We start from the raw sequence: 13,851 nt of genomic DNA on the forward strand, positions 1-13,851 counted from the left end.
CAGAAGTCTCAGAAGAGGAGGTAGAATGTATAGGAAAAGCAACAGTTGTGGGTGGTGAAAGGAACAGTTGAGGGTGGTGAAAGTTTAGCTTGGAGAAGTTGACCAAAGTGGAAGATGAAATTGCACTGAATAGGAGGACACGCAGAAGCCAAGAACCAGCCAAACCCAGAGCTCAATAAACATGTGTGCAGCTTCTGTTAACTAGAATAAAGACTGAGACAGAGCCTGGAGAGTCTGCGGCAAAGTGAGCTGGTCTGAGGCTTGTGTAGGTCATCAGAAAAAGGTATTCATTCTGCTCAGCCCTTCAATAAATGGTTTCTGTACTAAAATCTCCAACAAAGGATAGCTAATGGAGATAGCAGGGAAGGGTGCTGAAAAGCACTGACTTAACTTTCATAAGCAATATGAGCTCAGCACCTGCAAACTGTTGCTGCAAACTGGTATTTTGGGTCAAATTTCCATAAAAGCTACAAGGAGACCATGCAAGCACTCTCCCTCCTTCTGTTAGTGTGTTACATTAGAAATGAGGTGAGTGAGAGTGCGCCCACAGACCTGTGTCTCAGATGGATATACTACATAACCAATACTGTATAACCCATGCTGAGAAACAAATAGTTAAGATAGTTTGAAGCAGGGTTTAGGTATAGGAAATCACACCCACAAAGTTAATGAAAATTTAGTCTTAAATCCGTATTTGTCTCAGTTCTCTGACTGTTAAAGATAACCATAAAGATCTTCTGAAAATAATCTGGCAGGGTTTGTGATTTTTTTTTTTTTAATTAAATTAGAGGCACCATAGAAAGAGACACATGTATAGTGATGCACAATAAATTGTAATAATTAATAAAGTAGAAGCATTCAGTAAAAAATTGGATGAAATATGGTAACTAAACCCTGGTGAGGTCCTCTGAACCCTGCAGTGGAGGTAGGGAAACTGGAAAAAGAAGTGTTGGTGATCACATGGTTACTTTATGTATAGAGAGCTGTGGTAAGCCTGCACAGAAAAATCTGCATTAGGCTTTTCCTGACATTACAGTACTTAAACAATTTTCTGATTTAAGACTTTGCAGATAATCAATTTAATGGCAATAACATGAACATTGTTATACATACAGGAGCATGCAGTAAAGCACAGTGCATGCTATTAGGGCATGGCTTCAGAGTTTACTTAGGGCAACACTGAACTCAAACAGGCTTAGCCAGCTGATCCATGTAATACATTTGCACATCCTTTGGGCATGATCATCCACTCAAACTCCAAGTTAAGCAGATTGTTGGAGGAAGAATGCACCTGTGCTAAAGCCAGAGACTAACCTTTAACTCTGGATGGATGATAGGATGAGCCACAGCTCAGGGTGAAAAGACATACTAATTTGCATTAACTGGAAAAGTAGACAAAAAATAAGGGTACAGAAGGGGAAAATGAATAGAGGACAATAGAAAGGAAATAATCCTGTTACATCCTGGTTTCTTTTGGTTCCTTTCAGAATGCAGCCCTCAGTAGGGAGAATTATGCAGCCTGCAAGTCTGCATGTGGTCTAAGGGTGCAATTTCTCTCCCAGCCCAGGTGTGTCCTGTAGCCTGTGACTTTAGATGTCAGTTCTGGTATTTCATGATAATCTACAGCTAGAGACAGAGTAGCCTGGACAAACTGGCTACTACTGCATGTGCTTTGGTTCTGGTATCTAGGACACTTTCAAAATTTGCAAGGTGAGAAGGCACTGATCTCTTGGTCCTCCATGGGATAGTACTGCTGCATTTTTCTGCTTTTCCTCATCTCCAGCAGAAGCGCCTTGAGCAGTCACGTGATCCATCTTTAACCTTCCTCTCTAGAGTAGCTCCTTCAGGTTACAGTATTCCTTCCTTGATCTTAGTTTCAAGCTTTGCAGGGAACAAGAGGGAACACTACCCCTATGTGTTCTTCATACTGTGTTGGAAGAGCTTTGATATTTTCTAGTACAATACCCTACCTTTGTTTCCATTTGCCTTTCCAGCTTGTTTCTTCTAACAACCCATTTTTCTCTTGCTCCATAACAATTAAACCGTCACCAAAAAAAGTTATGCACGTTACTGCTAATAGGAATTTACTCAGCACATTGTGGTACACTGAAAACATTTGTTAGCATGGATCAAGTGGGGGAGATATTAACGCCACATTTAAAAGTATATTTTGGAATAAAAGCACAAAAATGCAAACGGAGTTATGAAACCTCAGCTGGAATTCAGTTGTTTTTAACATTTTTATTAGAATCCCTTTTCTGTAATAGTTTTGTGTGTTATCTGCTCTCCTCCTCAGTCCTGCAGTCTTACAGGTATGATGAAAAAAACCCAGAATTTTTAGAGAGATCTCATTAAGTGTGAGGAGAGAGAGAATGGGAAAGAAGACAAAAGACCAGAATAAGTTTTCATTTGGCTTCTTGCACCGCTGCAAAATCTGAGTCCACACATCCCTTTTCAGTTAGTAAATTGCTCATTTAGAGCTTAGTATGTCTGTAATATCTCCACATCCCAGCATACCCATAAGTAAAACAAGAGTCACACTGCTTTCTGCATCATCTGGTGACACTTACCTTATGTCACTTTTAACCCTTAGGCACACGAGAATAGCAAAGTATTCTTAAAAGAATGGGGAATTGCTACACAGCAATGTCTTTGTACTTCACAAAAAAGGAAATCTCAGTGAAGTTGCTAATACCTTTAACATTGCTGTATTTTAAATTCAAGTATAGAATTCTGTCTGCAGCTGAGAACTCGATCTCCTACACAGTCTTGTTAAGCACCATTTCTTAAGGTTATCTGGCACTATTACTAGTAATCTTTAAAAGCAGCAGTACTTCTTCACACTATGTAAACACCTGTCCCAGCAGTCCCCTGCATTCTCTGTAAAAGCCAAGACACATCAGATGGATACAGCAAACAAACAAAAGGAAAGGAAGGGGGCTACAGCACATGTCATAGGAGGAGGATCAGGGATCTAGGATTGTTGTGCTTGTTCTCAGAGGTGAGAGCTAAGCGGGGACATCAGATTGCTACTTTCACCTGTCTCTTTGGAGGTTAAAAAGAACTAGAACTTCCTCAGGGATATAGAGGATCAGGGCAAAGGACAGGATGAAACAGTCACATGTGACATCAAGGGAAATTTCAAACATGAGAAAAAAAATCTCCTCTGTGATTGCAGTTAAGCATAGCAATGGGCTGTCCAAGAAGTCTGCCAGATTTCCATCTGTGAAGATTTTCAGACTCCAGTGGTCCAAACCCTGAGCACCACTGTGTAGCTTTGGCATTAACCCTGCTTTGAGCAGAAGACTGGACTACATAATCACCACAGATCCCATTTAACTGTATTTTATTATTTCATTAAACAAGATGAAACCTTTTATTAAAAAAAAAAAAAAATTACAGGACAAACCTTTTAATTGGCAGTATGGGCTAAATATTATTCTCCTCACCTTTGCCTTTAATAAGACACCTAGTTGAAAGAAGAAAAGGTATTTCAGCAGCTAAACAAATTTGTTTTAAATTCTTTTCCAGATGCCTTCCCCCAAAACAATGACAGCTTGAAAGCACAATGTGCTATTTACATTTTAATTTTTTCTTAGGTGAAGACACACAAAAAATATCTTTAGAAGACTGATTTGTATTTTCTGGCATGCTTATGAGAGACACAGATTTGAAGAAGGCATAGAGAGTCCATGTTACTAGTTGTAATGCAGAGTCTGATGCAGAGGAGTTGCTAGGAAGGGTCAGCCCAGCCAAGGAACTTTCCAGGACTACATCATAGCCAATAAATTATATTAGTTGGCAAGAACATTGAGCACACCATAAAATTCTAGGGTACAGTTACAGCTAGCGTTACCTGTGTAAAATCGTATGGTTGAATAAATGCCTCAGTTATAGTGACACTATTCAAGTTAGAATTGGATATAATGCATGTAAATCATCTAAGGATGCCAGGGAGTGATGGCTTTATGTAAGCCTGATTATTTTGTATAAACAATGCAGGCCTTACTAGCAACTATGCCCTTGTAGAGAAAGGAAGCATCCTGCTGAGAAAGCACTGAAAGCTGAGTAATTGCCAAAGAAGGATAAAGTCAGCAAAAATCTATGGTAACCTGGGAAGAGTAAAGGCAGTAGGGGGCGATCGCAACCATGGACTCAATTTAAGACCAAAACTATTTGCCCCGCCTCACCCTTTGACTTTGTGCAGTATAATTAAAGGACTTTGTAACTTTAAATCGAGATGAAGCATGTTGTTAACCAGTGAGGGACAAAGTGGTAAGAAACTAACCAGTGGTCGATACAGTAAATGTGTCTTTGTGTAGCCTGAAGTGTATAAATACACTGAAGTACTTTTGTGCAGTGTGCTAGCTTTGTGGAATTACCATGTAGCACCCCACTTTGCATAAACATGGAATAAATAAAATTCCTTTACTCTGTGTGTATCTTGGTGTATTGCACACCGGGTAAACAACTCTGCTTGTGGGACAACAGTTTTCTGGCGACGCAGATGGGACTGTGCTGATGGCCTTGCCAGGGTCATCTTGCCATACCCAACAGGGAGAAGCAGTCAGACTGGACTCCAGTGTGCAGCAACCTGTTGATGGGGCACTCCTCCATCAGCTTCTCCCTCCTGCAGCTGTGTGGTAAGCGACACAATGGTGCAACACTATTTGAAAAAGGTATTTTAAGGGGAAAAGGGAGGAAGAGCAGGACCTCTCAAGGAAGCACCTGCAGTTGCTCTTTGCATAAGCTCTGAATAAGAGATACGCAGCAGTAGCATAGTTTTGTTTCTACACGTTGTATTTAGTAACATGGGGACAAAAATCCCTTATTTTGTATTTGGGCCTTTGGTATATGAAACATGGTCTGAAAATTCTTTTGGGTACTGAAATGGATTCCACTACTTCCAAGGAGGCTCCTCTTTGTTCTCCCTTAGGAAGCATCCTAAAGAATTGGAGAAAATTCAGAGGGGACCCCATGACTAAGGATAAATTAAAGCGGTATTGTAATCAGTGGTAGCCATAGTATAAATTCGACAATCAAGAAAAATGGCCAGAAGAAGGATGCTTGAATTATAATACTCTTTTGCAGTTGTCTTTATTTTGTAAATGAGTAGAGAAATGAGATTAAGTTCCTCATGTAGATTTATTTTTTGCCTTGCAAAATGACTGGGAAATGAGAAAGAAATGTGAGTTCGTTGGTTCACAACATCAAGTAGGAGTACATTTGTTAGATGATAAAGATTCTGATCTAGAAAAAGAGGCTAAACCCAATAGTAAAGTGAAAATTAAGAATTCTTGTGCTGGATGTCAAACTGGTAAAGACTGCTTGGGGGAGGTGGAAGAGGATGCATAATTGTTAGTATCCCCCTTCAAAGTTACCCAAATTGGAATTTTCTGGTACCAAGGATGAAAAGGTTGTCTAGAAGAACTCAGTGGCAGAGACCTGTGGTACAGGCTCCTTTACAGCAAGCTGCAGGGCCAAGCGGGATTTGCGTGTATTGCATATACCTTTCACTACCTCTGATCTTTTAAATTGGAAACAGATGGTGGATCCTTATCATAATAATGCTGAAGGTATGCACAGGTTAGTTAAAATTGTTATGCTGACTCATAATTCAAATTGGGGAGATACATAAGCTTTCTTAGAATCTCTTTTTGCTAGCGAGGAAAGGAGAAATATTTTGGATAAGGTTAAGGAAGAAGGGGAACAACAAAAGGGAATAAGGGATTTGACTCAAATCTTGCCAAAGGATGATCCCCAGTGGGACCCAAATACTAGCGGGATCTAGAAAGGCTAAAGTAGTATCAGTAATTGATATTATATGGAAATCAACATGGGGTAAGTAAACAAACAAATAACTATATGAAATCAGGCAAGGACATGAAGGGTATGAAAACTTCTGGTTTTAATGAAAGACTGTGCAAGACTGCTAGAAAATGCATAGATCTGGGTCCAGAGCATGACAGTAATCATAAGATGCTTAGTATGTTTGTGAAGCAGTCAATTTCAGATTATTAGACAGAAACTGAAAAAGTGGATGGGGTTGGTGTGATGTCTATCTCAAAACTAATGGAAATTGCTTACAAAGTTTATAATAGGGAATAAAGGAAAAGAAACAGCAGAGTAGGATGAAGCTGCAAGCTTCTCTGTTCACAGCAGCAATAACCAAAAGTAGGGAAAGAGGTCATAGAGAAATGAAAATGTGGAGAAGAAAGAATGGTAGAGAAAATGTGGGAAGAGGAACATCCAGATCATCTTTGGGGTCAAACCAATGTGCATATTGTAAAAAACAACAACGCTGGAAAAATGAGCCTCAACAATAAAAGGAGGAACTAAGAAAGTGAGAATGAGGAAGAATTGATAATGTTAGAAAATCTGGATTGAAGGGGACCAGATGAAATAATGAATGCTTCCGTTCTATTATTATGATTATTATTAAAATTATCATTATTATAATAAGAAATAATTAACTGGTTTTAGTTAGGTTGGGGAATGGAACTATAGGGTTTTTTTAAATAGATAGTGGGGCAACGCACTCTGTTGTAACTAGTTGCAAAGGCCAGTTAAGTAAAACTAAGATCCTTGTTATTGGTGCCACAGGAAAGAAAACATTGAGGCCATTTTTGAAGCTAATGTATGATTGGAAATAGAGTTCCTCTATATGCCAGAATGCTCCTTGCTCTTACTGTGACAAGACCCTGAGAATTCTGTGCAGCTATGTATTCCTCCTGAAACATCATGGAAAGCACTATCTGTCTTTTGCTGGACAAGACTTCTGGGAAAGTTGAGAGTAATGCTCCAGATGAAATACTGGGTGCAGTAATCCCTTTGGTGTGGTAAAGCAAAAAATGTGGTTCCTGTTAAAATTGAATTAAAACCTGGAAGGAAGCAAAATCCTGTAAAATTAGAAGCCACCATGGGCTTAGAGCCTTTGATTAATACTTTTATACAGTATGGATAGTGTGGGAATGCCAATCACAATACAATACTCTTATTTTACCAGTTAAGACACCTCAAACTCAAGAATGCCAATTGGTACAAGACTCATACCAAACCCTTATGCTTTATTGTCAGCAATACCTGAAGATAGTGTATTACAGTGTTAGACCTAAAAGATGCCTTATTTTGCGTCCCCTTGGAACAAGAAAGCCAGAAGATACTTGCTTTTGAGTGGAGAATCCTACCACATGGAGGAAAATACAACTTTGCTGGACTGTGCTGCCATGAGTATTCAAAAACGGCCTGACATTTCCAAGGAACTGGAAAACTGGCAATGTACTTTAGTCAATAAGCTGTTACATGGACTGGGCTTTTCCTTGACTAGCTGGTTGGAAGGATTGCTCCAAAGTATCATAGTAATTGCTATGATTCTAATCATTCTGTGTACTGTTTTAAGCTGTATGAGATGACTTTTGATCCGAGCCATAACTGGTTGATATGTGATGGTACTGAGAAATTATAATGAGCCCTCCTGAGTCTTTTTGAAAGAAAAGCCATGTAGTCTCAAAGGGGGGGAAATGTTATCTATGTAAAACTGTATGTTTTGAGTGCCTCGGTTTTAGTGACGCTATTCAAGTTAGAGTGGATGTACTGCATTTAAATCTTCTAAGGAGGCCAGGGAGTGCTGGCTTTACTATGTAAGGCTGATTACTTTGTATGAACAATGCAGGCTTCACTAACAGCTATACCCTTAGAGAGGAACTAAGTAACTTAAGAAAAGGGCACACATCCTGCAGAGAAAGCGCTTAAAGTTGGGTAATTGCCAAAGCAGCAGAAAGCCTGCAAAAATCTATGGTAGCGCGGAAAAGACGCTAGAGAGATCGCGACCACCGACTCAATTTAAGACCTGAAAGACGTGTCGTCATTGTCCTCGTCGTGTCCGCTCCCCCCCCCCCTTTGAGTTTTGGCAGAGTAATAAAACGACACTAACTTTGCATCGAGACGGGGCACGTTGTTAACCGGCGAGGGACAAAGTGTTAAGAAACTAACCAGCGGTCGGTACAGTACACACGCCCCCATGTCCGAGGCTCCCCAGAAACAAGGCGGGGGAGGCTTGCCCCGGCCAGGCCAGGCGGCGCACCCCGACCTCCATTTCGCGGCGCAGGGCAGGCGCAGCTCCCAGGGCCGGCAGAAGATGGCTTCCCGCTGCTTGCCCCCGCCCCGCGGCGGAGCGACGCCCTCGAGGCGGCCGGGTGCGGCGGGGCCGGGTGCGGCGCCGCCTCCCGCCGCGGCTGTGGGTGGGGTGAGCGGGCGGGCGGTGCTAGAGGCGGAGCCTGCCGCTCGGCCGCCGTGCGCCCGGGGCTGTGGAGGCTGAGGGACGGGCGCCCGCGGCGGCCTCACCATGACGGCGGCGATGAGGCAGAGGTTTGACCGGTTCCTGCACGAGAAGAACTGCATGACTGCCGTGCTCGAGCGGATCGAGAGCAAGACCGGCGTCAACCGCACCTACATCGCCACCGGTGAGCTCCAGCGGCCGCCCCCCGCCGGGTCCCCGAGGGGCGCCTCGCCCAGGGGCTGGAGGGCGGGGGCGGGCCGGCCTACGGCGGCGGCCGCGCCCTCCCGCCCCTCCTCGCCCTCCCGCGGCGAGGCCGGGCGGCGACACGCCCCCTCCAGCGCCCCGGGGTGAAGGGGCGTCCGCGCTAACGGCTCTCTGCTCTCTCCCGGCACAGCCGTCGTCGGGGTGGTGGCCGTCTACCTGGTGGTGGGCTACGGTGCGTCCCTGCTCTGCAACACGATCGGCTTCGGCTACCCCGCCTACGTCTCGTGAGTGTCAGCACTTTAGCCCCTCTTTCCTCGACGGGTGCATGTGTTACCCGCGGGAGAGAGAGCACGGCCGCAAAATCACAGCCCTTCTCTGGTGCACAGTCTGTCACCGTGGCATTTCAGAACCACGCTCCAAAATGATGTTTTTCCAGCCCACCCTTTTCACTTGCATGTATAGGTGCAAGGTGCTAAAGAAAGAACGAGGTTTCTTCCACTGGCAAGTGCCGCGTACCAAATTACAGATGGAAGATGCTGGGTAATGCCACACTTGAAAAACAGATACCGTAGGGCATTATGTTTTGGCTGTCCGTTCCCAGCTTTGTCATCTTCAGTGAGAAGCTGGATACACTGTGTCTTACCTGCTGCTAGTAACAGGGGCAAGAGTCGCAGTTGTGACAGCCTTTGCTAAAACTCACTGATACTTTCAGTTGACACTCCCAGGAAGGCACTGATGCAGTGTCAGCATATGTTTGGTGTGAATCATTAGGTCATATAACGGGCTGGAGACAGAGATGCATTAGAGTGGTGTTTACTCCAAAACCACGTAGCTGATGAGAAGGTGGAAAGGAAGACGCCCCTTGTGTGTAAAAGACTTAAAAAAAATACATTTTTTAAAGGAAAACCTCCTTAGCTGTTTCATTTCTAGGAATATCTGGTATCTTTCATGGACATTATGTTGTTACTAGACCAAAATGGATTTCCTGTTAGGTAAGACCACTGTGGAGTATGTTTGAAAAGACTTCAGAAATGTACTAAATAAAACCTTCTGTGTGGTCTAAGACATTCGTAAAATGGAAGTCCTTCCCAGCTATACTGTTGAAACACAGTGTTTGCCTTTTACATACTCTGTTTAAATACAGTCAGCAACTTCAAAAAACATATTCTGTGTAATTAGCTCCCAGGCAATACAAAATAGGTTCTTCTCTAGTCTTTTCAGAGATATGGGAGATTGACTTAATTTTAGACTCTCTTGAAATATCTTACAGTTGTGATGCTTACAACTAGAGCAATTTTCTAAATGCTGTTTCCAGTGAGTACTAATTTGGGAGATTATGGGCCAAGAGCTCTGGAGAGACTTAGGTTTGATTTTTCATAAGGCAATCTTTAGAGAAAAAATTAGTTAAAAGTTATTTTTTCATTAAATTCTGAAAATGAAAAGAACAGCCAACAAAGCTTCAAAACCTTAAAATAGTTGTGTAGGAATTAAGTTTATGTAATATTTTGTGTCTGATTTAGGTCATTCCTAAACATACATAATTACTTTCTAAAATCCTATTTAAAAATTAAAATTTGTTTTAAGACTGATTTGGGATCATATTTGAAATCTGCCATTATGCAACAATGATGAATAAAAGCTTTTATAACTGTGGAGGCAAGACAGTAGCAAATCAAATATCAACAGTGGGGTTTTCTCTTCCAAATTTTTTCCCTCCAAATCTGGAAAATTAATTTTTTAAAATTTTTTGTAGGATATCTACCCCTTTTTCATGTTGGAAGGTGGTTTTAAATGTATGTTAATGTGAATAGTTACCCGCTGGATGTTAGTACTGTGGGGTGTTTTGGTTTGGTTGGTTTTGGGGGTTTTTTTACTAATAGGTGTGTATGCCATTGTCCTTGGCTACAGATTTCACTTAAACAAAAAAACGATGAATAACATGCACATGGATATAATGCTAATTCTGTTTTTTCCAATTCATGCTCAGTTAATGCTTTCCCTTTAGCTGCCTTTTTAATGCTGAAACATTTTTAAGAGAACATTATAACCTTGGGTGAAAATCCAAATTAAAACACATGTGGTGTGTTGCATGCCATTGTCTTTCAGTGGCAGCTTTTGGACAGGTTCAGCTCATGAAGCAGCCTTCTGACAACACAGGTGCACTTGATCCCCTCCCCTTCCCTTCCTTCCCAAGTACAGAGCTGGTACATAGCAGTTTCCTGCATGTGTAGCTCTGCTTGCAAGCCTGCAGAGCCAGCAGTGTGACTGCAGAGGAGACTTGGGAGGGCAGTGCACTAGTGCACATGTTTTCATGGTCCTGTTCAGTTTCCCCATTTTTAGGAGTGAGTGGTGTGGATGTGGGCAGTATTGCCCTTGCCGGCCTTTATAGTGTTATGGGATCAGTCTGACAGCAACACACTGGGACATCTGTGCTGTCTTCTGAGATGGCTTTCAGCCTGGAGTCAAGCATGGGCTGCCTGACTGTGAAAAAGAGCAAGAATCCTCTTTGGTGATTACCCTTTTTCCACCATGTGGGTTTATTTTTTTGGTGCTACTGTGCCACTCTCCATATCTACCATAGGATCTCTATCCTAATGCAGGGCTAAGCTGCAAGAAGATAAAGCTGAATTACTGGAGTGATTCTTGCTTTCATTTTTGCTCCTCCAGATCCTATACTGCAGTCAAGGATGCTGCTGACTGCTGTCCCCCAGGCTTGTAAAGCATAATGATGCAAAGCATAAAGAGATCTAGCTGGGGTGGTTTATTTATTCCTCTCATTCTATTTTGTCTGTCCCTCTTGAAAAGACAGCTGAAGAGCCTGCTATATGAACTAACACTATTGAGTTCCTAGAACTGTGCAGAGGACAGCTTTCAGCATTTTTCATCAGCTGCAAACACCCTCAGATGACTTTTGCTGTAAAAGCTGTGGCTTCTGGAATACGTGAAGAACGGTGAATGGAATATATTGTGCACGCTGTTAGTTTGATGTTTACACAGGTGTTTCAACAATGAGTCCAGGCCTGAAATGTCTCAGAAGGGTACTGAAAGAGAAGCAGATTACTTTTCCACAGTTAACTTACTTTCTTCTGTTGTGAAGTATATCAGTGCATCATTTCTGCATTGTCAGTGACTGATTTATTTTACTGAGTCAGGCTTCTGTTCAGCAGAAAAGATATTCATGAGGGAGTGGGATAGATGTCTCTGTTCTGCAAGGGAGATCACCTCCTGTCCTCCTTATAGTTGTTTAAAATGGCAAACAGGCTATTGGGTGAGTGACCCATTAAGCATGTTCCAAATCTCCTTTATTAGGATTTTAGTTCTGATTTGCCTTGCTCACAGTAGATGCTGTTCATCTTTGTGCTTGCCTGAAAAAAAATGTAGTGGGGAAAAAAACCCAGAAGAAGGATGTTCAAGTTCAGATTTTGGTCTGTTCATACATGAAACCAGGACAGTTTTACAGCTCAGCAGGAATCTGCCTGTCAGATGTTGTATGATTCTGTAATTTATTTTCTTTCATTTACACAGTTCTCTGTATTCACTGTCAGTGCAGCCGGTGTGGATTTCAGTGGAGAAGTGCTGGAGGCTGTAGTTGCTGGGTTAGAGCTAGCAGATGGGGTGTGCCTGACCGACGGTGTGAAATGGTGCAGCTGCGTTGCCTGCTTTCACATCACTGCGGTGCTGGCCTCGGCCAAGGCTCAAAGCCAAGGCTGGAGGGTTGGGGGGGCAACTCCCTAATTAATGCTTGTTCCAGTTTCAGGCAGGCACAGCTGTTTCCGTTCTCCTTCCCCTTTGTTCATGTTCACCTTCAGCTTTGTTTTGTGTGAGTCTTTAGTGGTTTTATACATAGAGGAGTTTCTTCTATAACAATAGAAAATCTTCCCAAAAATCCAAGGCTTCTATGCCAGTCACCATCAAGGACCCACCCGAAGCTCTTAATGCAGGCAAAATTAAGCAGTAGTCTTCCAAGTAAATGTTATCTGGCAGTTTCACAGTAACTCAGACAATCTGGATTAAAGTTTGTCATGTTCTCTTAAATTTCCATAGTTTTATTCCCTAAATTTCACCATGTGATGAAATAAGATAATTAAAAGTTTAAATTTAAGATTTGTTTGCAGTAGACCAGCATTGAAAAGTTTACCACAGATGATAGAAGCAACTTTTTATACCTGTAGCAAGTTTTTTTAACTGCACAGGGCAATATTAAGACTAGTAGATGAAAGAAGTGTGTTGGCAGCATATAAAGAACATTGCCAGTATTTTCACTGCTGCTCTAAACTTTCCAGAGCTAGCCTGTTTAAATGTAGCTCCACCCATAGTAGTGGTTAACTGCCTCAAAAAAAGTGCAAGCAGGAAGGGAGACTTTGATGACTAAACAATGCGTGCAAAGGATTGGAAATTTCAGAAATGCTGTCGTGTTTGGTTTAAAAATTGCAAAGTTGAAAATAGCTTTGGGCAGTAAAATGTCTGAACTTATTACTGATGTCTTCAAGGTGTTACTGTAAATTCGATCTCAAAAGAACCCCTTCAGACTAAAGTTTTACAAGGCAGTCATTCCTTATTGCAGTGCTGGATTCATGGGGGATCATTCCACCTAACATGCATGCCGAAAGACAAAAGCACACTTACTATATACAATAAAATAAATGACTATTCATGTAATTTCTGAGAAGTACACACGTATTTTCAGAGGTGCATATGTTAATACATTGTGCAAGTGTACTAAAATTTGAGGAAGGGTCTCTGAGGGGCTGGGGCAGGGGAGGGAGGGTGCGGTGGTCCATGGTGGTCCCTAGTGAAGAGGTGTCTCTTAATGTTCTTTCATGCACTCAGGGTTTGTTTGGTTGTTTGGGGTTTTTTTCATATAGGCCCTCATCTTGGCTCATTGCTCTGTCTGTAAAGTTTCTCTGCTTTCTTATCTTTGCCACAGGTGTCAGTTTTTCTGCCCTCCTCGGGATGTACCCATCACACTTGCAAAAATTATGTCCTTGGGCGCATTCTTGTCTGAGGCCCCTTGCAGCAATTAGCACCAACTGCTTGCAGGCATCAGAGAGAAAAGCAATATAGGACAATCATGCCTCTCTCTGCTTTGACTAATTTTACACTGTTACTTCAATTCATCTGGTTTTGCAATGTAAGTGTGGCTCTTGGCATTTTACAAACCGGAAACAATCTAGAGTGATAGTAGAGAAGTATAAAACACGTAATTCAAGTCTTAATTTTTAATATTGTCATGGTGTCTTGAGCCTGTCCCCTAGTTCCTTTGCCTCTTCTGTACCTCTACAACAGGTACATTGTTTTTCTTTGGTCATGGTTGTTTAGAAAATGTAAAATAATTTCTGCATTATTTGAGAATTAGGGCAGCAAATTTG

General features: G+C 42.0%; 1 protein-coding gene across 1 annotated transcript in view; it reads left to right on the forward strand.

The window, feature by feature from the left end:
- The first annotated feature begins 8,244 nt into the window (after positions 1–8,244).
- Positions 8,245–13,851, forward strand: part of REEP5 (receptor accessory protein 5) — a 28,269-nt gene continuing 22,662 nt past the window's right edge. Inside the window, exons 1-2 of the mRNA XM_074933279.1 lie at positions 8,245–8,462; positions 8,673–8,766. Coding sequence (XP_074789380.1) covers positions 8,345–8,462; positions 8,673–8,766 — 212 coding nt within the window. The 5' untranslated portion in view covers positions 8,245–8,344. The remainder of the gene's footprint in view (positions 8,463–8,672; positions 8,767–13,851) is intronic.

The sequence above is a fragment of the Athene noctua genome, chromosome Z, assembly GCF_965140245.1.
Source record: "Athene noctua chromosome Z, bAthNoc1.hap1.1, whole genome shotgun sequence".
In the NCBI taxonomy this organism is placed as follows: domain Eukaryota; kingdom Metazoa; phylum Chordata; class Aves; order Strigiformes; family Strigidae; genus Athene; species Athene noctua.